Below are 26,129 nucleotides of genomic sequence, written 5' to 3'. Positions count from 1 at the left end.
TTTCACCGCTCAGAGGGGAGGAGGCTGTGATGGAAGTCAACCCACTCCTCTACTGATCAGGAGTACTGCTGTTGCTCAGACGCTCAGTCGTGTCCAAATCTTGGCAGCCCCACAGACTGCAGCACTCCAGGCTTCCCTGTCCTTCATTGCCTCCCAGAGTGTGCTCAAAACCATGTCCATTGAGTCGGTGAGGCCATCCAACCATCTCATCCTGTCGCTCCGTCTCCTCCTGCCCTCAATCTTTCCCAGCATCAGTCTTCCAATGAGTCAGCTCTTTGGATCATATGGCCAAACTATTGGAGCTTCAGCTTCAAATAGAAGCATGAAGACTGACAAATGGAAGGACAAATCTGACCTGAGAAGCTCCCTAGAGGGTCTAGTCCTGGTGACTTCAGGACTCTCCGAGCTCTCCACACAGCCCAGTCCACAGTGAACCAGAGAGCAGAAGTAACAGCTTCCTTGTTCTTCTTCTCGTTCTTCCTCCACCCTGGCCCCTCGCTTTTTATTCTAGGAACAACATCTCGGGCATGTGGATAAGGATGAATGTGCAGTCCCTCACCTGAGCTCAAATTCACAAATCCATCCTTCAGGGTAACAAAACGGGATGATCATGATGGGACTGTTCCAGGAAGCACTCAGACGAATTCCTGACCTGTGTACCTGCGGACACCCTGACGTCACTGCCCCACCACAGACAGGCTGCTGTGGGCACCAGGCGGCGGGAGGGGACAGGAGGCTGGCACTTCTGAGGAGCAGCAGGCAGCAATCCCCAGCCCGGAACAGCTCACTTACCGGGAATGGGAAACAAAGTCGTACACGGGAATCTGGACAGTTTTCCCTTCCGTGATTTCTTTGAGTGTCTTGAAGATGAGTTCATTGTCAAAGGCATCTGAAGGAAATCAAACTGTTAAGGTGCTTGCTAACTGTAAATGATTTCTCCTGCAATGGTGAACAGGCACCCCTTTGAGCCTGTGTTCTGCCCATATATGCATCACACCCTAGATAAGCATCCCCTCTCCCCAAGAAAGTCTAATTTCAACCCAAAGCAGGATGCAAACTCTCTACATTTCAAACCAAAATGTGTGAGTTCTGAGAACCGGAAGTGAGTTCTTTTCTTTTGCCTTAATGTCCCATCCCTGGCCTGTATCTCTCGCCTCTCTCTAAACCCAGCATATGAAAGATAACTAGGTGAGGGCAGCAGGCACTACGGCAGTTTTGACTCCTGCAACTGAAAGAACCCTAAACCAGCTTAAGAGGCAGTGTGCTGACCTGGGACTGACAGGGCAAAAACCATTGGACCTCAATCTCCCTTTCTGCCTTTGGGTGAGTTTAACACACAAGCCGTGTACACCCATGTGCCAGGTGGTAGCAGGACAGGGGGGCCACAGGCTGTGCAGACGAGAGGAGGCAGGAGAACCAGCTGTTCTGGCCTGTGTTTGTTCCGCCCTGAGTCATGGGTTTCTCCAAGAGTCACCCTTGTTCAGACACAGATTCAATCAGTATTTAAGGAGCCAAGCATTGCAGAAGCCTCTGTGGAAGCCCTTCTTTCCTATAAGCCTACAGCAAGCCTGCAAGGTACCTAACAGCCCTCCATTCAATGGCTAGGAAACAGACTCAGAGAGGTTAAGCCACTTCTTCCATCAACACCTCCACAGGCCCTTCCGATGGGCCAGCTCACCTGGGTGATCGAAGTTGAACTGGCCCTTCAGGGCTTTGGCCTTCTGCTCTGAAGTGAGGGCACGGTAGAAGCTGTCCTGGCTCAGGATGACCACCTGCTTCTGGCGATAGTCCACCTCGTTCTGCCCCAGAAGCTGCACGATCTTAGCACAGACGGAAGACTGCAGGGAGAGAAGAGAGCAGCTTAGACCACAGGGTGAGGCCAAGCCACACCAAAGGCCCTTGCTGTGTGACCCGAGCAAGGGCCTTTGCAAAGAAGAATGCAAAGGCTACCACCGCGGATGATGCAGTAGGGGAAGGGAGGATACGTCTGCTGAGAAGGAATTCAGGGGCTTCCTTCCCCATTCCTTAACACAAATTACTATGCTGAAGTATCCACAGTGACGACGTAGGGACTAGGGCAGTAATCTCTACTTCTATTTCATAAAGCCTTCCCCAAAGCCGCATATAAAAGGTGATGCTATTTTATCCTTTACTTCCACCCTAGTATAGATACACAAAAAAGACAGCAGTAATTAGGGAAAGGGCAGAGTGATGATGTGCTGATGGGCCAAAGGGCTGCTGGGTCATGAAATGACTGAGCATTTACAAGACATCTCAGCCCTTACACATGCCTTTATATCAAAGGAATCTCAGGTTGGCAGTGAGGCCAGGGCCTTGGCTTCCATCCTACCTCAGTCTTTTGCTCTGGTCTACAGCCACAGACCTCACGGTCCGCACAGTACACCAGGCACCCTTTTCACAGGTGTATGCCTCCACTTATGGAGCTGGAGACATAAACGCCACCAATACTGGAAACAGTAGGGCACCCTGATTAGGAGTAGGGACACCAGCTCCCAGGGAACTTGAACCTACATGCTTGTAATACACGCATCTGACTTCTTTCCTCTCCAATGAACGTACACTCTTAGAAAAGTATAAAAACAAGTGCATTCAAAAGAATGAGATAGCCCGGACTTCCCTGGCAGTCCAGTGGTTAAGATTTTGCCTTCCAGCGCATGGAGTGTGTGTTTGATCCCTGGTCAGGGAGCTAAGATTCTATGCGCCTTGTGGCCAGGAAAAAAAAAACACACCATAAAACAGGAGCAACACTGTAAAAAATTCAATCAAGAATTTTAGGGCTTCCTTGGTGGTCCAGTGGTCTGCCTGCCTCTTACCAGGTTCCATCCCTGGTCCGTGCTGCGGAACAGCTAAGCCCGTGGGCCATAACTACTGAGCTGTGCACACGGCAACAAAGCCTCCCCGCTCACCACAGCCAGAGAAAGCCCACACACGGCAGCAAAGACTCAGTGCAGCCAAATTTTTTTTAAAAAATAAAACAAAAATTTTTTAAGAATTTTTAAATGGTCGACATCAATAAAGATCTTTTTAAAAATGAGATAGTGAAGGACTGTATTTATCAAATAACTGATTTCTTCCTCACTTGCTACAAAGATTAACTGAAAAGTAAGAATGTCTATATCACAGAACCTCTAGAAGAGGTAATGGAAGTGCCCTTATGGAACTGGCTGGCCTGATGACAAGCATAGTTTAAAGGTGAAAGAATGAGAGGATTCTTGGGCTCACCCTTGGAAGTCTTACAACTGAGACTATTTTACCAACTGATTTTAACAGGGAAAAACCAGGAAACGTACAATTCATATGAAGAATGTATTTGATTCGTCCAAGCATAAGGAAAACTCACTATTCCTTACTATTTTGCATAGTATGTCCTGTTGTGTAAGTTGTGAAACACACTGTCATTTTATAAGGATCTGCGGGAGAATATTTTGACTCCACTGTTAGTTATTAGAAAGTTATTTTACTTTTATGACATTTTTGCATATTAATACACAAATAAAACACTTAAACTACTTAGGATTTTTGGAACGACAGATGTGCCATAAAAACAATCATAGGAGGATATAAAGCTTGCATATGACTTAAACTAGATTCAAAAATGAAAAAGCAGTAACAGAACCAAAGGTTCTATGCAGTTAAAAACTTTTGAGTTTTTATACTTGTATAGATCCATAACTTCCTTTTCCTAGCTTCCATCTGCTTCTTGTACCATAAGGCTATGAGTGGGGAACGCTTATACCTGCAGTTTTCACTAGTAAATAGAATTCCTTCTAGAAGTCCAAAGAACTGGGGCTTTCCTGGTAGCTCAATGGTGAAGAATCCACCTGCCAATGCAGAAGACACAGGTTTGATCCCTGATCTGGGGAGACTCCACATGCCTCAGAGCAACTAAGCCCGAGCGCTACAACTGCTGAGCCTGTGCTCTAGAGCTCATATGCCTCAACTGCTGAAGCCCACGGGCCTCGAGCCCACGCCCTGCAACAGGAGAAGCCACTGCCATGAGAAGGCTGGTCAGCACAGTGAGCAGCCCCCGCTGGCCACAACTAGAGAAGAGCCCACTCGGCAACCAAGGCCCAGCACAGCCAAAAGCAAACTCACGAATAAAAAGTGTTTAAAAGAAAGTCAGCAGGAGGAAGTGAGATAAATTTGGAGTTTGGGTTAACATATACACACCACTGTATATGAAGTAGATAAACTTTACAGTGTAGCACAGGAAACTACCGTATCTTGCAAAACCTACAGAGGAAGAGAATCTGGAAACCAGAAGTGTAAGTGAATCACTTTGCTGCACACCTGAAGCTAACCCAACACTGTAAATCAACTATATTCCAAAAAAAGAAGAAGAAGGCAATCAGCAGTTTCAGGCAGGGCTCCCGTGGGGGCTCCTTCCTTCCTTCCTTCCTTGGAATAAGGTGGTAAAGAATACACCCGACAATGCAAAACGCACAGGGTTCCGCCCCTGGTCCAGGAAGATCCCACGTGCAGCTGAGTCCCTGCGCCACAACTCCTGAGCCTGTGCTCTAGAGCCCGGGCCCAAAATATCTAGATAACTGCTGAATCAGGGAGAGGGTCACTGTATTATTCTGTCTTCTGGTGCTTAGGTCTGAATCTTTACACAGTCAGAAGGAAGAAGTTCAACAGAGGACTTCTGCAATGAGTAAATGAGTCCCTCCTTTTATGTCTTTTTCACTTTTAATTTCCCTTTTCTCCAATCCTGCTGTCTTCAAAAGGATGAAATGGAGCTGCAAGGTGTCTTCTTCTCTTAGGAAAGGGTTTGAGACAGGAAAAAATTAATGACTCGGGCTTGAGAAGAAGGCAAGCAATCATGAGCTTGTAAAATGCTAAAGATGGGAGACAGTACAACTGCTGTGGTGAGCAGCTGCTGCTGCTGCTGCTGCGTCGCTTCAGTCGTGTCCGACTCTGTGCGACCCCAGAGACGGCAGCCTACCAGGCTCCCCCGTCCCCGGGATTCTCCAGGCAGGAACACTGGCGTGGATTGCCATGTCCTTTTCCAATGCATGAAAGTGAAAAGAGAAAGTGAAGTCGCTCAATCATGTCTGACACTCAGGGACCCCATGCACTGCAACCTTCCAGGCTCCTCAGTCCATGGGATTTTCCAGGCAGGAGTACTGGAGTGGGGTGCCATTGCCTTCTCCGGTGGTGAGCTAAGACTTATTAATAACTACAGTTACAAAAACACAAGTACCATATGATGCCACTTACATGAGGTATCTAGAGTAGTCAAATTCATAGAAAGTAGAATGGAGACTGCCAGGGGCTTGGGGGAGTTGCATAATGGATATAATTTATTACATGATGAAACAGTTCTGGAGATTGGGGCTCAAAGCAAATATATTTAACACTACTGAACTATATGCTTAAATATGATTTTTAAGACAGTAAATTTTATGCTATTAGATTGGTGCAAAAGTAAATGTGGTTTTGCATTGCTGAACTTTGCTGTTTGATATTAGAATACATTCTTAAATGTGGTTATGTTATACATCATTTTAATGCACATTTCTCCATTTTCACGCAACAGGAATAAACAAACTTATTTCTTGTTGGCAAATATGTGTTGATTATAATGGTTCCTATTTTCATTCATAACAATGTGTTTGAGCCTAGTTATAATGATTTAAAATTCACTTCCAAAACTGCAATTACATTTGTACCAACCTAATATGTATGTTTCATCACAATTAAAAATAATAATTGATATAAGAAGAATGTGCCTGTAGAGGCAGCTTCTTCCCATGTGCTAGTGTGTGGTGAGTGCTTGGTTGTGTTGGAATCTCTGTGACCCCATGGACTTTCCCAGGCAAGAGTGGGTTGCCATTTCCTCCTCCAGGGGATCTTCCCAACCTGGGGATGGAACCCAAGCCTCTTGCGCCTCCTGCACTGGATTCTTTACCACTGAGCCACCAGGGAAGCCCACACTGGGCTCAATATTTTTAAATCATTCCATTTCCCATCACAACTTTGTATGCTGGCCATTATTATTATACCCACTCAGTGCAGACCGAGATGAAGAGGCACAGCCCAAGGCCAGCAGCAGGGGAGCCAGGACTCTCACCCAAGGAGCCCCACTCTGGAGCCACTTACTCTCCTTCCAGCTAAACCTCACCAGCAAACTGGCACCACTCATGGAGCTGGGAGGAAACTCAGTTACACATAATGCAATGTATCCTGAACAGATTCTGTCCCTGCCACTTTTAGCACACTATTTTAAGTATTTTAAGGGGGAGGGAGGGCCAGTTTTGCAGGGACACAGTAACAAGTCAGCTTAGGGTTGCTGTCTGAATACAAAATTAAGATCAATATGGGGTTACTTTTAGAAAAAGAAAAAAGATTAAATGGAAGAATCAGTGAAGACAATTTACAATTTCTTCACTACTGTGCCATTTTGAAGATATCATCTCACTTAATTCTATTACAAAAGATATAGTTTTATCTTTTTTTCCACCTTAATGAGGAAACTGAAGCTTAGAGATTTCAGTTAAGCAAAACAACTTGCTCAAGGGTCATGGAGCTGAATCTCAAGCCTAACTGCAGATCTTCTAACTGCAAAGGCACAATTCTTTTCACTATTCTAGAACTGAAGCAGCTTTGGCATCACCCCCAATATTCTATATACATTTACTCCACTTCCAGGGAACACGGAGGGGACTACTTAGAAATATAACACTGTTTTGTCACACTGTATCATGAAAGTCTACTTCCACAGAATTTCACGTAATTCAAGGCAGTCAAGTGATCTGCATATCAAAAAGAAGCTAAAAAGCACACACACACATGTTCAAAGTATTTAGTCTTAAGGATTGTGTTCAAAGAATCCAGCCAGTAATGTTGGGGGGCCTAGAAAATTCTTTGAAGAAAAGTCTATAGGATTAAGTCTCACAAACAGCTACGGTAATGGAGAACCAACCACTCACAATGCCTTTCAGATTCCTTCCTGTGCTGTAGTTTCTAGAACATGCCAACCCTGGACTTCATCATTAGGCCAGTGCTCAAATGTGCTGACCAGTGTGGCAGTCTCTCTTCCCAGAGACCCCTCTCACTCGGGAAGCCCCAGGAGAGCTCAGTCACCAGCGAACCAATGGACCCTTCCAGCTAGTGGTTTCCAACAGGGCGGATGTCCTCACTGGTTCCCATTTTGCTCCAAGCAGTACAGCGATTTCCTCAACTGATTCTCAGAAGAAAGGGCTCAGACAGCCTAGACACCATCTTAGTGTGACATTTCTAGTGTGTCTGTGTGTGTCTTCCAAGATCTTCCTTAAGATGCCCTTGCCCACCCCAGTACTGCCCAGTGAGGAAAACAGAGCTGAGGAAGCACCAACCACCCCACCACACAACCTGGAAGAAGCCCCAGCTGGTCAGCTCAGAGCAACTCAGGTCCGCACTGCAGAGGGCTTCAGGCTGGTATGTCCTCAGGAGACGGCGCAGGCATTTCTCAAGGCCACCTTACAGGAGAGTGCGGGATGCCATCAAGCTGTCTGTGCTGCTCAGAGTAAGCGGCTTCATCAAAAGAGAGCTCAGGTGGAGGAAAATCTAGCAATGACACGGCCTGGGGCTTAAGACAGCCAGCCAGCCACCGGTGAGGCACCTGTGGCATCTCTCCCTCCCAGCCCTTCAGGATGGGTTGTGGATATCAGTCAGTGCCTGCCCTGACGGCGCCATCCAGCAGCCAAGAGTGCAAGAAGACCCTATCTAACTCCTTCACTCAGGGACTGCGTGCAAGTTACCTCAATATATCTTGACAGAAGCTTTCCCTGTCACTATCACTAAGAAACACACAACTAACCTGTATGGTGTCCAGCATGCCCCCAGACATTACATCATTCCTTTGAAGGCAGGGGTTCCTCTCCATGCAGCTCAGAAGCTCTAATTCACAAGTATGAGAAAACCAAAGCCCCAGTAATCTGCCCTGAGACAGAACAAAGCTCAAACCTGCTGACTCAATTCCTGGTCAAACCATCTATGCGGAAGCAATAGGGAGGCGCCACTCAATGCTTCCTGGGGAATATCTGTAAGGCCAACCAACCGTGGGGCCATGGATGACCCCAGAACCCATGCACTGCTAAGTTGGTTCTGCTAGCTCCCATACAGTTATCACCACCACACACAAACACAAACAGCTAAGATCTGAACCAGAAACTCACTAAGTTGCTATATAACAATAACTAAGAGCTCCTGGAGCACAGGAACCTGTTGTGACTCAGATTTTATTCCAGGGCTTGGCAGGCTTTGGCACCTGGTGGGCTCACTCAAATGTGGTTAGATGAATGAACACAGGGAATGTCTGAACTGATATCCAGCAGAGTATCTTTTTCTTTTCCCTTCAGATCTGGAGTTTCAAATATATAGCTTGCCCTGTTCATCCTTAGCATCAGTCTTGATTCCATCCTGTAGTACATAACATACTCAGAGATAACTAGTTGTGTAACCAAATCTCAGTCTTAGCCGAGCACATGACCACATTTCCCAGCTTATAGCTTGTGATTGTACTAAGTTCTGACCAATTAGACAAGTAGAGGTGTGAGGCAGAAGCTTCCGGAATCTCCTTAAAGGATAAGAGTCCCCTTTTGACTCTCTTCTTCCTGTTGGCTAGAAGAAGACTTGATGGCTGGAGCTCAAGCAGCCATTTGCCACAAGCATCCCCTCAACCAAATAATTTCTTTGTTGTAAAAGATGAGGTGGGAACATTTGCCTCAACCACTGTACCACTGGGTACATTTCTGCCACCTGCCAGCCTCTCTCTGTGTCAGAGATGTGTCAGAGTAATATCATCCCCATCTTTCAGCACCTTGCTTGTGCTACAGCCCAAGCTCTCCACAGGGGAAGCCATGACTGGGAGGGGGAAAACCAGATTATAAATGGTGCTAAATACAAAACTTCCCACGATATAAACTCTCATTTTTAATTCCTGATTCATGTTCGTACTAAAAAGGTAGTCCAGCCTAGAAAATCCCAGGTGTTTTCCCACCTGAGAAAAACTCTGGTTGATCAACAGTCACTGACATATTCCCAGGATTTTCCAATGAACTCTGAATCCAAGCTCTACTCCTAGCAAAGACATTTAAAATAATTCATTTCTAGGTCTGTAAAATTACATAGTTGGCTCTGTTCTCTTGGGAGTCATGAACCCCGACAGAGAAACTCCTTCAAAGAATACTTACTCGTGAAACTAAACTGGTTCAGAATCAACTGAGGGATGACGAACAATAGTGAACATACAAATGCCAGGGGCTGTTCTAAGGATTTTACATTTACTACGCTATTTAATCTGCAATTTTATGAGGTGCACGTTCTTCTTATGCCCGTTTACGCAGAAGAAATGGAGGCACAGAGGGGTAGATTAAGTGACGTGGCTCAAGATCAGACACCAAGAGAGCAGCTAAGCTGGTCTTCAAACTCATGCAGGCTGGCTCAGGACGCCAGACCTCAACAACCACACACACCGCCTGCCTTGCCGCTGCATCAGAACGGGACGCGGACCTCTTCTCTTCATGAGAGACACAGTGACCCTACCACACAGGTGCAGCGGCCACAGTGTATAATATAGGAGCTGCTGGGAACAAACACTCTCAGTAAGGCTCTGTAATTTCCTCTCCTTGGGCTCTGCAAAGCACAGGCTTGCTGGACTTCCTTAGAAGTTAGTTTTCCTGAGAAATATTTTACTAGGAAAACAGTAAGACAAGTCACTTCTGACCCACACTTTGCTGTACATGTGAAAATAACACAAAATTGTAAAATAACTATGTTTCTATTTCCTATATCCTATTTCCTATTAGGAAATACAATATTTCCTACACTTTTCCCATATAGGGAAAACTATATATCTCCCTATTTTTCAACAGGAAAAAAAACAGGAAAGGGACTGCTGCCCATGGTCCTCATGCGAAGCCAAGCTCCACTTTAATCCACAGCCTGGTGGCAGGTATTAACCTACCATCCAACACGGGGGAAACAGCAGGCAAGAGACGCGCCTCTGCTCAAGCAGTGATGCGGGCCTCACCGCTGGCCTACACTCATTCAGTACGAAACTGTGACTGACTTCAACCTCCTGTGCTGATTCTGAGCCTGAATATAAAACCTGTGGACACTTCTTTGTATTCCCCACAGGACATACACAAAAGACACCACCTCCACTCTACCTCCACCCTAAATTTGAATGCATCTAGGCTGATTGCTGGCTTTGATGAATTTACTCCTCATGAAGCCCTCTGCAAAAGGTAGAAGCCAAGAGGAGGAGTGCTGGAGGGTCAGCTCCCACTGCCTTGTGGATACACGTGAAGCTGGATCTCTTTCCTTCCCCTTTTACTTGAGGGGCAGGAGGTAAGCTAAGAGGGTAAAACCCAGACAACCGAACCCCCTGTTCGAGGGAAAAACGAGCACACCCTTGGACAAGGTGTACCAAAACCCACCCACTTGGTACAGTTTGGCTTACAAAGCAAGGATAATATGCCTGTTGCAAAAATTATGGCCCAAGACTTGAAGTCCTTCTGAAGAGAAGCACAAAAAGAAAGCCGACTCCCTTCTGTTCTTAGAAAAGTGAGTGGATAAAGGCAAGCACAATGTGCCAGTGGGATCCCCGGCTGGATCTCTGCAAATTGAAGCCCACACATGAGTAAACATTTAACAAGGACTTAACAGCACAAGAGTGCTTTGTTGTACCAAGTATATTTGAGTTAACTCTTCCTTTCCAGCAGTCCTTATCCAAATTGTGGAAAACCGGAAGTTAGACTATCTGGCTCTCAAAAGATTGTTTTTTTCATTTTCTCTTTAAGTTTCCTCCAGCACCCGTGTCTAACTGCAGCACAGCAGGGGGAGGAAACCGAAAGTGTGTGCCAGGCACCCACTTCCCCTTCTTTTTGGAAAGGCTCTTTCACTGTCCTCGAAAACCCAACTTCCCATTTATCCCTCACAGCCTCTGAAGAAAGGGGATCAAATCTTCTATTAGGAGATTCAACTTCCTCAAGTTGTCCTTTCCAGATTTTGACAGATTCATCATTCATCAGCCACCTCCTTGGCCCCAAAACTCCTCTGAAATCCAAATGCAAGTAAATAAATAAAAGAATTGTTACAGACCATGTTACTCTGTAAAGGACTATAGTGAGGGGACTTCCCTGGTGGTCCAGGGATTAAGAATCCGCCTGCCAATGCAGGGGGCACGGGTTCGATCCCTGATCCAGGAAGACTCCACATGCAGAAGGGCAACTAAGCCTGGGGGCACAGCTACTAAAGCCTGTGCTCTAGAGCCGGTGCTCCAGGAGAGCAGGCACCACAGTGAGGAGCTTGAACACCACAACCAGAAAGTAGCCCCTACTTGCCGCAACTAGCGAACGCCGGCATGAGCAATGAAGACCTAGCGCAGCCAAAAATAATAAATTAATTAATTTAAAAATTAAATATAATTTTAAAAAAGAAATGTAAGTGGCTCACCTCCCCAGGAAAACAATTTGACACTTTCTTTAAAGACTAAACACGCATCTACCATATGATCTCGCAATTGTACTCCTTCCTGGGCATTTATCCCAGAGAAATGAAAACATGTTCACACAAAGACACGTACACATATGTTCACAGAAGCTTCAGTCCTAACAGTCAGAAATGGGAAATCACCCAGATGTTCTCCAGTAGGTGAACGCTTAAACAAACTGGTGTACCCACACCACACAGCACCACTGAATAATGAAAAGGAATGAACATCTACCCGAAGCAATCTCCAGAGAATTCTGCTAGGGCGGAAAAAGGCAATCTCAAAAGGCTACAGAATGTAAGCTTCCATTTATATTAACATTCTCGCAACGACAAAATTATGGAAATGGAGAAGAGGTTACTGGTTGACAGGGATGAGGGATGAGGCGGAAGGGCAGTGGTGGGAGAAGGCAGGGATGGCTAATAACGAGCAACATGAAGGAGGGATCCTGTGGTGATGAAACATTCCGTGTTTTCACTTTATCCCTGTCAGTGCCCTGTAAGATACTACAAGATACCACCTACCACTGGGGAAACTGAGCAAAGGGTACATGGGATCTGTTTCATTTTTTTTAAACTATCGTATGAATCTACAATTATTTCACACAAGAAGTTTATTTATTTAAAAATAAAAATCAATGACCATCCATCTTTTGTGATTCAACTATTGCCAGGGGTTGAACTGTGATCCCCCAAAAGCTATGAGTATGTCCTAACCCCTGGAATCTCAGAATGTGACCTTATTTGGAATAAAGTTCTTTGCAAATGCAACTGAGACTGAGGATCCCGAGATGACGCCATCCTTGGAACAGAGGAACCCTAAACCCAATGACAAGTGTCCTTGTAACAGAGCGAAAAGAAACAGAGGCGTGAGGGGGTGCCAGATGAAGATGAAGCTAGAGACTGGAGAGAGGAGAGAAGCTAGAGACTGAGGAACTCCGCCAGAGCTAGGAGAGAAGCATGTGCCAGAGACTCCTGCAGAAGACCCAAGGCTCTAACATCTACATTTTGGACTTCTGGCCTCCAGAAATACAAGAGGATAAATTCCCATTGTTTTAAACCACCGACTTTGTGATGATTTGTTACTGCAGCCCTAGGAAACTAATACATTTGACATTTTTCAATGACTGGGTTCAATTTCTCTCTTCTTTAAAATCACAGAATATGAGCATGTTTTTAACTTCTATTTATGTATATTCCTGGACATAATTTTTTCCGCCCACAGAGGATATAGGCCGTAAGGACATGTATCATTTCACTCTACAATCTTTTCTGCGGGGTTTTCCCTGGTATTTCATGTTTGTTCTAACTATAAACTATTACTAGGTGGCATATAGGAGTGTCCACTCATCAAATATCCTGGTTAATAATTATCATATGAGCTCAACAGGCTCAGTCAACTTTCAAAGGTTTCTTAAAAGAAGCCATACTGACTAAAATGCTAAACCTACTGTTTCCTTGGTAACTAAGAATTTGCTTTTGGATCTTGCAATGTGCTTCAGGGTCTTCAAAATGAGTAGTAATTACTAGGCTGAAGATATACAAAAAGTACCATTTTGTATCTTGAGAGAAATACCCGAAGCTTCTGGCTTCTGAGCAGACAGATTTAAAAAAAAAAAGGCCAAGATGGACAAAAACTACCCATTAACCATGAAGTTTTAAAAAGGTAGAAAATGGATATTTTGAATCAGGCTTGATTTCTGACTGTGCCACACCAGTTATGTTCAGAAAACACGACCTCTCAAGACTGGTAACTATCCTTGTGGTATACAGTGGGACTGACAGCCATTCCATAAGTGAGCTCTAGAGGTTATCAAGTTAGTATACACATCAGTGGCTAACAGAACATACATGCTCAATAAAAATTATTCTTGTCTCTAAATCTCCTTAAACTTTCATTTATATATATTTATAAAAATATGTTAAATGGATAACCAACAAGGACCTACTGTATAGCACAGGGGACTCAGCTCAATGTTATGTGGCAGCCTGGATGGGAGGGGAGTTTGGAGGAGAATGGATACATGTATATGTATCACTAAGTACCTGAAACTATCACAACATTATTAACTGGCTATACTTCAATATAAAATTAAAAGTTTTAAAAAATAAAAAACAAAATCTGAGCCGAAATTCTGGGTTATATATTCTTTGCTTTTAGTTTTTAATCTTGGTGTGTGTGGGTTTTTTTTTTGTACTTACTTATTTCTATTACCCTTTTCAAGGCAGTTAGGTTTTTAAGAGGCAATATCTATGGTACATAGTACAAGATCTAACAGGTATGAAACAGCAGAATGTGAATTTGCCTTTTTCCCACCCCACATCCAACCACCTTTGACTTCCTTGTAGCCACTGTTTTCAGTTTTCATATACATCCTCTGATAGGTGGTCACATCACATAAAAACATAAGCGTGTACAATTCCTCAAAAAAAAAAAAAAAACCAGTATAATGCAATGCTGTGTGTACCTTCATTTACTCATATATTTTGAAGATTTTCCCAGTGCATGTAAGGCCACTTCCTTTACAAGTACATACATTCCACTGTAAGAAGGAATTGCAGCTAGTCTTCCACTGATAAGGATTTTAATTGTGCTCAACTTTTTCTAAAACAAGCACTCTGTATGGCCATATGTATATATCTGTGAGAAACGGGATATTTCCTGCCATACCAGTAAGCAAAGAATGTTACAGTCCCCAGCAATTATAGCCACAGATGGTGAGCCTGTGACCCGAGGGAACTCAGGAAGGAAAAAATACCTGCCATCCAGCAGTCATCAGACTGCTGCCACTACCTACAGTGAGTCCTGAGGAAACTGAAGACGTGAAAACAGGATAACTGAGGGACATATCAGAGGAATGGCTTCAGTGAGCCCAGGTTCTTGCATCTTCCCATACACAGAAAAGCATTACCTCTGCTAACTTGGGATTCCTGGTTTTCTTTCACTAACAACCATCTCTGGGGACTGCCCTGGTGGTGCAGTGGAGAAGAATCTGCCGGCCAAGGCAGGGGACACAGGTTAGATCCCCGGTCCAGGAAGACTCCATAGACCAGCTAAGCCCACGCACCACAACCACTGATCCCATGTTCCAGAGCCCAGGAGCCACAACCACTGATCCCGGCCAGGAGCCACAACCACTGATCCCGTGTTCCAGAGCCCAGGAGCCACAACCACTGATCCCGTGTTCCAGAGCCCAGGAGCCACAACCACAGCACCCACGTGCTGCGCCCACTGAGCCACAACCACTGATCCCGTGTTCCAGAGCCCAGGAGCCACAACCACTGATCCCGTGTTCCAGAGCCCAGGAGCCACAACCACTGATCCCGTGTTCCAGAGCCCAGGAGCCACAACCACTGATCCCGTGTTCCAGAGCCCAGGAGCGACAACCACTGATCACGTGTTCCAGAGCCCAGGAACGACAACCACTGATAACATGTTCATGTTCCAGAGCCCAGGAGCCACAACCATGGCGCCCACGTGCTGCGCCCACTGAGCCACAACCACTGAGCCCGTGTTCCAGAGCTCGAAAACCACAACTACTGAAGCCCACGCACGTAGCACCTACGCTCTGCAACGAGAGGAGCCACTTCAATGAGAAGCCTGTGCACTCCAAGAGCAGACCCCACTCATCACAACGAGAGAAAGCCCAAGTGCAGCAACAAAGACCCAGTACAGACAAAAATAAATAAGATTAAATCATCTTCTGATACTTTTTGCAACTCCGTTGTTGCAAAACTTCTATATAACATGGATCTTCTTTCCCTGCCTCAGCGCAGCTCTCTCAGGGTTACTTGAGATGCTGCTTCCCAGGCTCGAAGTCCTAAATATTCCCACAGGATAAAACAAAATATTCCCACGGGATAAAATATAATATTCCCACAGGATAAAATATAACTCTTCAACTTTTAAGTTGTGAATACTCTTTTTAAGCCAACAACTGTCAGATAAATTTCTACTACTGGATCTGCTAGGGCAAAGAATCTGTATTTTTTACATTTCCATACATAAGCCCAGATAGCGCCCACCATCAATGATGTACATACACCTATTTACTCATATCTGAAATTCTAACTTAATCCTCTCTGCTGCTGCTAAGTCGCTTCAGTCGTGTCCGACTCTGTGCAACCCCATAGACGGCAGCCCACCAGGCTCCTCCGTCCCTGGGATTCTCCAGGCAAGAACATTGGAGTGGGTTGCCATTTCCTTCTCCAATGCATGAAAGGAAAAGTAGCGACCCCCTCTCTACCTATTTAATTTACATTTCTATTTTATATGAGGCAAAGCATCATATGCCTTCTGTTTTTCTTTTTCTGAAACCTGTCTGTTGATATCTTATCCTCACTCTCTGTTAAGGTGCTGGTCTTTTCTCATTGAAAAGCTCTTGATTTGCATTAAGAAAATGGACTCATTTCTCATTTGTATCACAAATATTCTTTCCAGTGAACTGCCTTTTTCCTTTAAAAAATGTGATGTTCCTTAAAGAAAATTTTTATTTGTACAGTTAAATTGACTAGCTTTCTAAAAACTTTTTACCATGTTCTACCCTAAAAAGTTGCATCTACGGGGATTCCCAGGTGGCTCAATGGTAAAGAATCTGCCTGCAATGCAGGAGACGCCCATGACACCACTTCTATCCCTGTGGTCAGGAAGATATTCTCACGCAGAAATGTAGAGTAAACTCTCCCAAATTTTCTTCTTCTCAGGTATCCTTTCTTTCTCTTCAACTCCCAAGATGGAACCAGCTCAAAGGAGGGCCACAAGAGGGCACCAGTCCAGCGGCTCTCTGAACCCTGAGGCTGCAGGCGGGACACCCAGGAACACCCAGGGCAACAACGGAAAGGAAATGAGATCTAACCAAGTGGGTTGTAAGGAACTTCCTGTGCACATACAAAGAGCTACAGAAAAACCTGCAGCTGTGTCCCTCTGGAATTCATCCTGAAAGAGACAGAGGATCTGTTTTCAACCCTCTGGCCCACAGCTGCACACACGATGAGATCAGATTTGAGCTGTGGCACAACTTTTAGGGCAAAAATCTGCAGCAGGTTTAGAGTCCATCATAGATCAAGGCCATGTGTAAAGTGATTTTTCTTTCAAACACAAAGTATGTTTTCTCACCTCACACAGGGTATTCCGTAACAGTGTGAAATCCTGTTTCTTCTCTACTGGGTCAAACAGCTAATGTAAGTACAGACATCCTCACAAAAAAACCCCTCCACAAACTAATGGGGAATTTCAGGCCAAACAAACCTCCTATAAAGAACACATATATAACTAAAGATAGTAGATTAAGAAGCACATTAAATATCACGTATTATTTTGGGAGAAAATTGCTTTACAATATTGTCTTGGTTTCTGCCACATAACAATTCAAATCAGTCATAATTATATATATATATAATATATATTATATATATATATTACATTATATATAATATAATATATATTATATATATATGCAAAAAGGAAAAATGGCTGTCTGAGAAGGCCTTACAAATAGCTGACAAAAGAAGAGAAGTGAAAGGCAAAGGAGAAAAGGAAAGATTTGAATGCAGAGTTCCAAAGAATAGCGAGGAGAGTAAAGAAAGCCTTCCTCAGGGATCACTGCAAAGAAATAGAGGAAAACAATAGAATGGGAAAGACTAGAGATCTCTTCAAGAAAATTAGAGATACCAAGAGAACATTTCATGCAAAGATGAGCACAATAAAGAAAAGAAATGGTATGGACCTAACAGAGGCAGAAGATAAAAGATGATGCTGTGAAAGTGCTGCACTCAATATGTCAGCAAATCTGGAAAACTCAGCAGTGGCCACAGGACTGGAGAAGGTCAGTTTTCATTCCAATCCCAAAGAAAGGCAATGCCAAAGAATACTCAAAGTACCACACAATTGCACTCATCTCACACGCTAGCAAAGGAATGCTCAAAATTCTCCAAGCCAGGCTTCAGCAATATGTGAACTGTGAACTTCCAGATGTTCCAGCTGGTTTTAGAAAAGGCAGAGGAACCAGAGATCAGATTGCCAAGATCCACTGGATCATTGAAAAAGCAAGAGAGTTCCAGAAAAACATTTACTTCTGCTTTATTGACTATGCCAAAGCCTTTGACTGTGTGGATCACAACAAACTGGAAAATTCTGAAAGAGGTGAGAATACCAGAGCACCTTAGTGGACTCCTGAGCAATTTTTATGCAGGTCAAGAAACAACAGTTAGAACTGGACATGAAACAACAGACTGGTTCCAAATCAAGAAAGGAGTATGTCAAGGCTGTATACTGTCACCCTGCTTATTTAACTTATGTGTACAGTACATTATGTGAAATGCCAGGCTGGATGAAGCACAAGCTGGAATCAGGACTGCTGGGAGAAATGTCAATAACCTCAGATATGCAAATGACACCACCCTTATGGCAGAAAGCAAAGAAGAACTAGCATCTCTTGATGAAAGTGAAAGAGGAGAGTGAAAATGCTGGCTTAAAGCTCAACATTCAGAAAATGAAGATCATGGCATCTGGTCCCATCACTTCATGGCAAATAGATGAGGAAACAATGGAAACAGGGACAGACTTTATATTTTTGGGCTCCAAAATCACTGCAGATGGTGACTGCAGCCATGAAATTAAAAGATGCTTGCTCCTTACTACAAAAGCTATGACCAATTTGCGTCCCCATTCCATCCCTGCAAATAGGTTCATCAATACTATTTTTCTAGATTCTATATATATGTCTTGATACATATTTATTTTTCTTTCTGACTTACATCACTCTGTATAACAGGCTCTAGGTTCATCCACCTCACTAGAACTGACCAGTTATTAAGCCCCACATCTTTCTTGCCCGTCCGTCTGCCGATGGACGTCTAGGTTGCTCCCTAGATGAGTCTGCTCTGTCCATGGGATTTTTCAGGCAAGAACACTGGAGTGGCTTTACATGTGTTTTTTCAATTATGGTTTTCTCAAAGTATATGCCCAGTAGTGGGACTGCTGGGTCATACGGTAGCTTCATTCCTAGTTTTTAAGGAATGTCTATACTGTTCTTCATAGTGGCTGTATCCATTTACATTCCCACCAACAGTCCAAGAGCGGTCCCTTTTCTCTACATCCTCTCTAGGATTTACTGTCTGTAGATTTTTTTGATTATTGTCATTCTGACTGGCGTGAAGTGATACCTCATTGTAGTTTCGATTTGCATTTCTCTAATAATTAGTGATGATAATCTCCCTTTCCCCCTTTCTGAATTGAAATAGCTCTTACAGATACCCAGGAAACTGCACAGCAGTCCCCTCAGGGAAGCCTCCTGTAGTGTGCTCCCTCACCATAATGCAGTGAGAGGCTTGAATCGCTTCCTCCCAGATCATTCCAACGGAACCTTCTTGCCAGATACCATGACTCAGTAACTCCTGTGAGTTGCAACTAAGCATCTTCTTTCCCATGATAAAATTATCTTTCAACTAACTGTATTAAAATGAAGATGTAATCCTACCTTATACAATATACCAAAATTAACTCTAAATGGACCCAAGGCCTAAACCTAAGATTTGAGACGACAAATCCCAAACCCTTTCAAGAAAACAAAGGAGGAAAGCATACTGACACTGGATTCGGCAAAGATTTTTCTGGACATGACACCAAAACCACAAGCAGCAAGAGAAAAAAAATAAGATGGCCTTCATCAAAAGTAAAACCTTTTGAGCATCAAAGGACACTATCAACAGAGTGAAAAAAGCAGCCTAAGGAATGATAGAAAATATTTGCAAATCACATATCTGATTGGTACCCAGAACACACAAAGAACTCTTACAACAACAACAAAAACCGATTAAAAAATGATCAAGAACTTTCCTAGTGGGCCAGTGGTTTAAGAATCCACCTGCCAATTCAAGGGACATGGGTTCAACCTGGTCCAGGAAGAAGCCACATGCTGAAGTTCCTCAACGACGGAAGCCTACACACTCTAGGGTCCAAGGCCGTAACAACAGCAGCCACCTTAGTGAGATTCCTGCGCATCACCGCAGTTAGAGACAGTTCGCACCCAGCACCGAAGATCCAGCTCAGCCAAATAATAAACAAATAAATAAAACGGGGGAGGGGGGGGGTGGAGTGAGATATCAATAAAAAAAATTCATTAAAAAAAAAAGATCAAGAATCGAACAGACACTTCTCCTAAGACTGTATGAGTGCCCGAAAGATGTCCAACATGACTGATCATTAGGGAAATGCAAACCAATACCACAATGATGCCTCTTGACACCGGTTAGGAAGGCTATTAGCAGAAGAAAATGACAAGGGCTGACAAGGCCATGGAGGCACTCGTGCCCTGTGCACTGCTACAAAGTGCAGTAAAGGGCTGTACAGCACGGCCACTGTGCAAGACGGCACAGTAGTTTCTCAAGAGATTGAACATGTAGTTGCCATGAGATCCAGCATTCCAGGCCTGAATATAGACCCAGAAGAACTGAACGCAAGGAACAGGTATTTGTACATTCATGTTCAAAGCAGCATTACTCACAATAGCCGAAACGTGAAAGCAATCACTATCTATCGATGGATGAACGGACACACAAAATGTGATGCTCTATTACTACACCGTGGAGCATCTGTTTACCCTTAAGAAGGGAGGAAATTATGGCACATGCTACAACATGGATGAACCTTGATTCCTGGAGAAATTAAGCCAAATGAAACAAACCAATCACAAAGACAAATACCATATGATTCACTTATGACATACTGAGAGTAGTAGGGTCTCCATGGGCTGGAGGTAAGGGGAAATGAGGAGTTACTGTGAAACAGGCAGAGTTTTAAGCTGGAGAAGGTGAGAAAGCTCTGGAGATGAACGGTGGCAATGGCTGAACAACAAGGTGAATGTATGTAATGCCACAGAACTGTTCACTTCAAAATGCAAATATTCTGTTACATATATTTTACCACAATAAAAACTTATCTACTTATATTACTAATCTCTTATCACCAAACTACATAAATTATGGGCAAGGGTCTGAGCTCATTCATCTTTGTACACCTATCCCAGTGCCAAGCCCTCAATAAAAGTATACTGAGTCAAAGCCACATTTCTCGAGTAGAGTCTAAAACCAGGATGTTTTCCAGGTTCAGAGTCCTGAAAGGTAGCCCCTGAAACCTTGATGCAGAAACGCGCACACACACACACACACACACACACCATATCACATAACCCTTTTCTCAGTTACAGACATCACTTCTCTCACTAACAAATATTTAACAAAAAATAAAAATCAACAGCTTGCATTGCTATTTATCAACCTAAAGCCAAGCTCATGCATGCATGCTAAGTCGCTTCAGTGTCTGCCTCTTTGCGACCCTATGGACCATAGTCCGCCAGGCTCCTCTGACCACGGGATTCTCCAGGCAAGAATGCTGGAGTGGGTGGCCATGCCTCCTCCAGGGGATCTCCCCGACCCAGGGATCAAACCCCTGTCTCTTATGTCTCTTGCACTGGCAGGTGGGTTCTTTACCACTAGCGCCACTTGGGAAGCCCACTTAATTCCCAGTACATCCTTAAAACACAGCATTACTCTAATCTTGCAGAGTTAACGTCCTCTTCCAGGAAGACTTGAAAGATTGAGCCTAGAAAGTGCCCTTGCCCCCTCCTCCTCCTCTTTTCCTTCTCCCTGCTCCCCATACTAGCTACATACAGTTTTCTGCAACTCTTCCTCAGCTTGCCACACACCAAGTCCTATGAAGAAAGCCTGGATTACTGGAAAAGGATAGATCTTTCTGCTAAGGAGGTGGGAAGCAACAGGCTTGGTCTCAGACCTATATAAAAGCAAAAGTCTTGGCACTGAGTCCTGCCACCACTGTGGAAGTCAAGTCTGATGCGATGCATGCTCTATAATTAGTTATCATGGCCGCTGTTACCCAAGGTAACCACCCACTCGCTTTTCCAAGTTCTTTCACAGGGACTTGGGTTATGAATTCATCTGTATCATTTGTTTTTTTGATTCTGCATATAAGTGATATCATATAACTTACTCCACTTAATATGATAATCCTGCTATATTTAGAGTGGATAACAAGCAAGGACCTACTGTTAATCAGGAAACTCTGCCCAATATTCTATAACCACCTAAACGGGGAAATAATTTGAAAAAGAATAGATGCCTGTATGTATAATAAGTAAATAAAACAATATAGGTCTCTCTTTTCACATGAAAAAATAAGGAATATATAAATTAGGGTTGTTTTCAAGAGAGAACTTACCCCACCCCATCTCCAGAAAAATGCAAGAGCAAAAAATGCTAGACACAAGAGTTTTCTCTAGCCCTTTCTTCTGAGGCGCTCACTGCTGCGCTCACCATGCCTGCCAGGAAAGCTTATACACTGCCGTCCCAGCAACACACTGCATCTGGGACCCAGCTGTCCTGAGAAACTACTCACAGTGGCGCCAACAGCAAGCACTGAGGACCCTGTCCCAGTTTGCCAAGAGTGTGAAAAACGTTCATCCTTTTAACCTATAATTCAACCTGAAGGAATTTACCCTAAGGAAAAAATCAAAGTGGAATGCAAAACTTATAAAAATGTTCATGTTCATCATTGCAAAAAAGTTGATGACAACCTACTTAGTCTACAATGAGGGGGGTGGGTTTATTAAATAAATCCTGGAACACTGCACATACAATATAATACAGGTACCAAATCATGTCTGCAGAAAATAAATTTGGTAATATGGGAAAATTCTCAGGATACGTTAAGTTTTAAAAAGCTCTGTTTATCTCAATTTTGTCCAAAGCCAAAATAAGTTCCATGGACATATATATTAAATTCAGAAAGAAATTTAATAGTTTTAACAATGGCTAGGTGTGGGTGAAGCAAATACAAAACACTTTTCGTATTCCTTATACAATTTTACTTATTTTTATACACTAAATGATAAAGTTCAAGCAGAACCCATAAACATAAAACGACATTTGTTTCTGAAATGTTACTTTTAAAAATCTATTTATTTTGGAAAGATTGCTAAAAGGAAAAGTGGTACACTCTGGTAAAGTTTACAATCCATTATCACTAGGACAGGTAGAGATGGAAAAAATCCTATGGTTTCCTATTCTCATTTGGCACCCTGAATCTGACCTTGAAAAAAGCCAAAGAATGCACAAAAACAGGAGGCAGATCCAGGACCCTGATATGTGGGGTCACTTACATTGGAAAAATAAAGGAGGAACTATTAAAAAATAAAAGACACAATCTTTTATAGTACAATGTAAGGTGATTGCTGTATTTCACAAACACATAATGCAACTGATGTACACCATATAAGCTTTCTACAGACACTCAGAACTTAATGTTATTACAGACCAAACCGGTTTGCAAACCAGCAATTAGGAAGCATAAGATGATCTCTGTGATCCTACTACTAATACTCTGAATTTCTAAACACTGTTGGAAGTCATTCAGGCTGAGCCATACTACAATCGAGACCAAAACTAATTTCAAGCATGCTTTTTTAGCATCTGGTTCCAATGACTTCCCTTTAACCTACAAAAGGTCCTGGCTTGAAAAGAATGTTTCCTTCTTTACAAAATACCCTACAAGCAATCCCCAAACTGATACACACACACACACACAACACACACTGCCACCGAAACGTTCACTGGCTGTGCAAAAGCAAAACACATTTTTCCAAATGAATGAGTGAAGACTGTGTTCCCAGCACAGTTTCTACTGTCATTTACCACATACTGATGATCTGTCTACAAACAAGAAAAAGCACTACTGCTGTAATTCTACGCAAGTGAAGAACGCCAGCACAGCTGAGCGCCTGCTGGTGCCTGAGGGCGCAGACCCCTGCTTCTGGGGCTTTGCTCTTCATGCCGCTCACAGAGAAGGGCCAACGTGACTGGTTCTCCAATACTCAGTCTGGCCATATGTCTCCAGAGGTCCCTACTCCAAACCTCTCTGCCTTACTAGTTTTCTGTGTGTCCCCAGAGATGAGCCCTCAAGTGCATAAACCCCTCTCAGGGTCAATTTGCAAAGCACATCTCTAGTACAGGACCCCTCTCAGGGTCAATCTGCAAAGCACATCTCTAGTACAGGACCCCTCTCAGGGTCAATCTGCAAAGCACATCTCTAGTACAGGAGGGAGCGCCCTCTAGATGGAGGTCCCAATGGCCGTGCAGTTCTTTCCTCAAGGCCCAAAGGCTCACACATAATTACATGTTTTCCAAGTTCCAGATCTGGCTGAGGGCAGCTGAGAACCAGACAGTAAAATTATCTCTAAGTAGCCAAATGCCTAGCAAGGTCCCGGATTTAGATAAAACTCTGCTTTTTCTACACAGGGAAATCCTCGATTATAGTTATTTACTCTTTCTTTTTACCCACAGAACTGAGAAGCTTCCCTTCCAGATCTCAGTTCAAAGGGACAGTAACAATTGCTGAGTGCCTCTGTGTGGCACTATCGTACTCTCACTTAAGCCGGTGAGTGTCTTATCAAGGCCCCTGGCAATGAGGCGGCCCATGACCTGAAACTCAACCCCATCTGGTGGCTCTCAAGTCCGAGGGGGGCAGAGCCGGTGCCAGGAGCCCCAGCCAGCTGAGTGTACTATTAAGGTAGTTTAGAAAAAAAAAAAAACCAGCTGACACAAGTCTCAGACTGCAGCAGCTCCATTCACTAACTGCTCCTGATGCAAACAAAGGGTGCTGGGGATTTTCTTCCCTAAAATTAAGTTTTCCCAAAGTGTTGGTACTTACCTGGGTTTCTCTGAAATGTTCCAACCTCGAGGTTTGGGGGAGGGGGGTGCTGGGGTTTTTACTCCGGAGGACCTCATACTCCTACTAGGCAGCACAAGGCACCACTCCCTGAGCAGCGGTGATGCGGCCAGACTCGAGCCCTGCAAGTTCACTCAGCTGCACCTGCTCACAGCTGCAGCATGCTAACCCTCGCTCTTCCCTATGGCACATGAAATCTTCAGTTGGGGCACAGGGGGTCTAGTCTCCCGACCAGGGATCGAACACGGTCCCCCCGCACTGAGAGGACAGTCTTAGTCACCGACCAGGAGGGAAGTCTCGGCCCTACAGGGGCCGTCGGATGTGGACACAGCCCTCCTGGCCCTGGCTGCCTTAGCACGGGCAACCGCAAGCTTCCCTGAGTATTAGTGAAGCAGCGAGAAGAGACACTAGAGAGACAGGTGACAGGACGAACGCCTGAGGATTCCACCCGTCAGAGATCACCCAGTAGGAAGAGAAGACAGAGCGAGAGACTACGCATGAATACAGAGACCAAGAACAGCGCATGCCCCAGCATCTGGTAAGGGTTTCTACCGAGGCTGACAAGAGGACTTTATGGCTTTCTCTTCTATAAGCAAGAGCTTTCAAGGGGCAACCATTAAAGAATAAAAAAAATGAGGAGGGTCTCTATCAGAATTCCTCTCTCTCGAGGGCCATTCAATAATTATCAATCAGTTTAATGAAAATGATAACATAATTTACTAAAATTTAAAAGTAGCTTCAGGAAATTGGGATGTATGTGAGGCAGAAGAGCACAGTGAGGACAATACAGGCTTGCTTACAGACCTGAGTTTGAATCTGGATGTGGATTCAAGTGAGCAAAAGCGTTCACTTTCTTTAGCCTCAGTTTCTTCATCCACAAGATGGCCAGGTAGGAGACACCTATCTTATAGGAATGTATAAGCATCCAATAAACCAGAGCTAATTCATTTTACTGGTGATAAGACACAAACTATACTTGACAAGTTCCTTTCTTTTTTTTTTTTTTTTAAACAAAAGGAGTTTTAAGCACTTACTCTGCCTGGTAAAGTATGGGGCATTTATGGAAAATCATGTAGAGCTTATCATCACAATCCCAAGGATATTAACAAGGGATATTGGATAAGATTCGATTTTGGATAAGATTAAGAATTTACATGAACATCATGTGTAACTGTAGGGAGGTGAGCTAGAGACCTCTGGTCATAGTCCTTTTAATAACACTGAGAAGACTTTAACAGAGCAAAAGACCGCTCAGTGGTGGTGGTGTGACAGCCTTAACAACTTCAGGAAGGAGGGGGACAAAGGTAGGGGGAAAGAAAGACTCAGAAGTGGATCCTGAAAGGCAGGTGGTGCAAACCTGGAGTTAAGGTACAGAAGGCTTCAGAGCAAAGTCCAGTGCTCCCGCGGTACTGGCGAGGTTTTCCTACTGTGATGTGATGGTGATGTGAGCTGACCCAAACCTGGGAGTGATGAATCCAGACAGCCCTGGCCCCACACAGCAACCTACATGGAGGCTGGGGGGAGGGGGCTGGGAGAGCTACTGTCAAAGGCAAGGCAAGGTGGGCAGGGAAGGCAGAGTGTTCACAAGAGAGGGTGAGGGATCTTCCACCCAGATTTGAGTTTGGAAAGGACTTTCTCCTTCACTCCAGTTGATTCTGCTAACAGGTGCAATTTGGGTCTGAAATGTAGGGGGAGGTTTGTATATAGAAATTTATATAGATTTCATTACAGTCCTCCAATCACTGTATCATAAATATCACAACCCAGTGAACTGCCTTCTCTTTCTCAGTCTTCAAACCAAATGGCAGGGAGTTAGCACCAACATCACTATAAACTTGTAGAACAGGATTTGCAACGGACACTGCTAGTTCAGCAGATTCTGTGATATGTC

The 26,129-nt window shown here is 44.1% G+C and overlaps 1 protein-coding gene across 3 annotated transcripts in view; it reads right to left on the bottom strand.

Moving 5' to 3' along the window:
• Positions 1 to 26,129, bottom strand: part of UCK2 (uridine-cytidine kinase 2) — a 72,890-nt gene that overhangs the window by 15,123 nt on the left and 31,638 nt on the right. For 2 of the 3 annotated variants that reach the window (XM_018046435.1, XM_018046437.1), the window contains exons 2-3: positions 1,679 to 1,838; positions 793 to 889 (exon numbers count right to left, since the gene is read on the bottom strand). In XM_018046435.1, the coding sequence (XP_017901924.1) occupies positions 793 to 889; positions 1,679 to 1,838 (257 nt within the window). Of the gene's footprint in view, positions 1 to 792; positions 890 to 1,678; positions 1,839 to 7,822; positions 7,856 to 26,129 lie in introns of those variants that run through there. The other variant, XM_018046436.1, reaches the window with a different exon arrangement.

The sequence above is a fragment of the Capra hircus genome, chromosome 3 (assembly GCF_001704415.2).
Source record: "Capra hircus breed San Clemente chromosome 3, ASM170441v1, whole genome shotgun sequence".
NCBI lineage: Eukaryota > Metazoa > Chordata > Mammalia > Artiodactyla > Bovidae > Capra > Capra hircus.
This window is presented reverse-complemented; position numbering and strand designations above follow the sequence as displayed.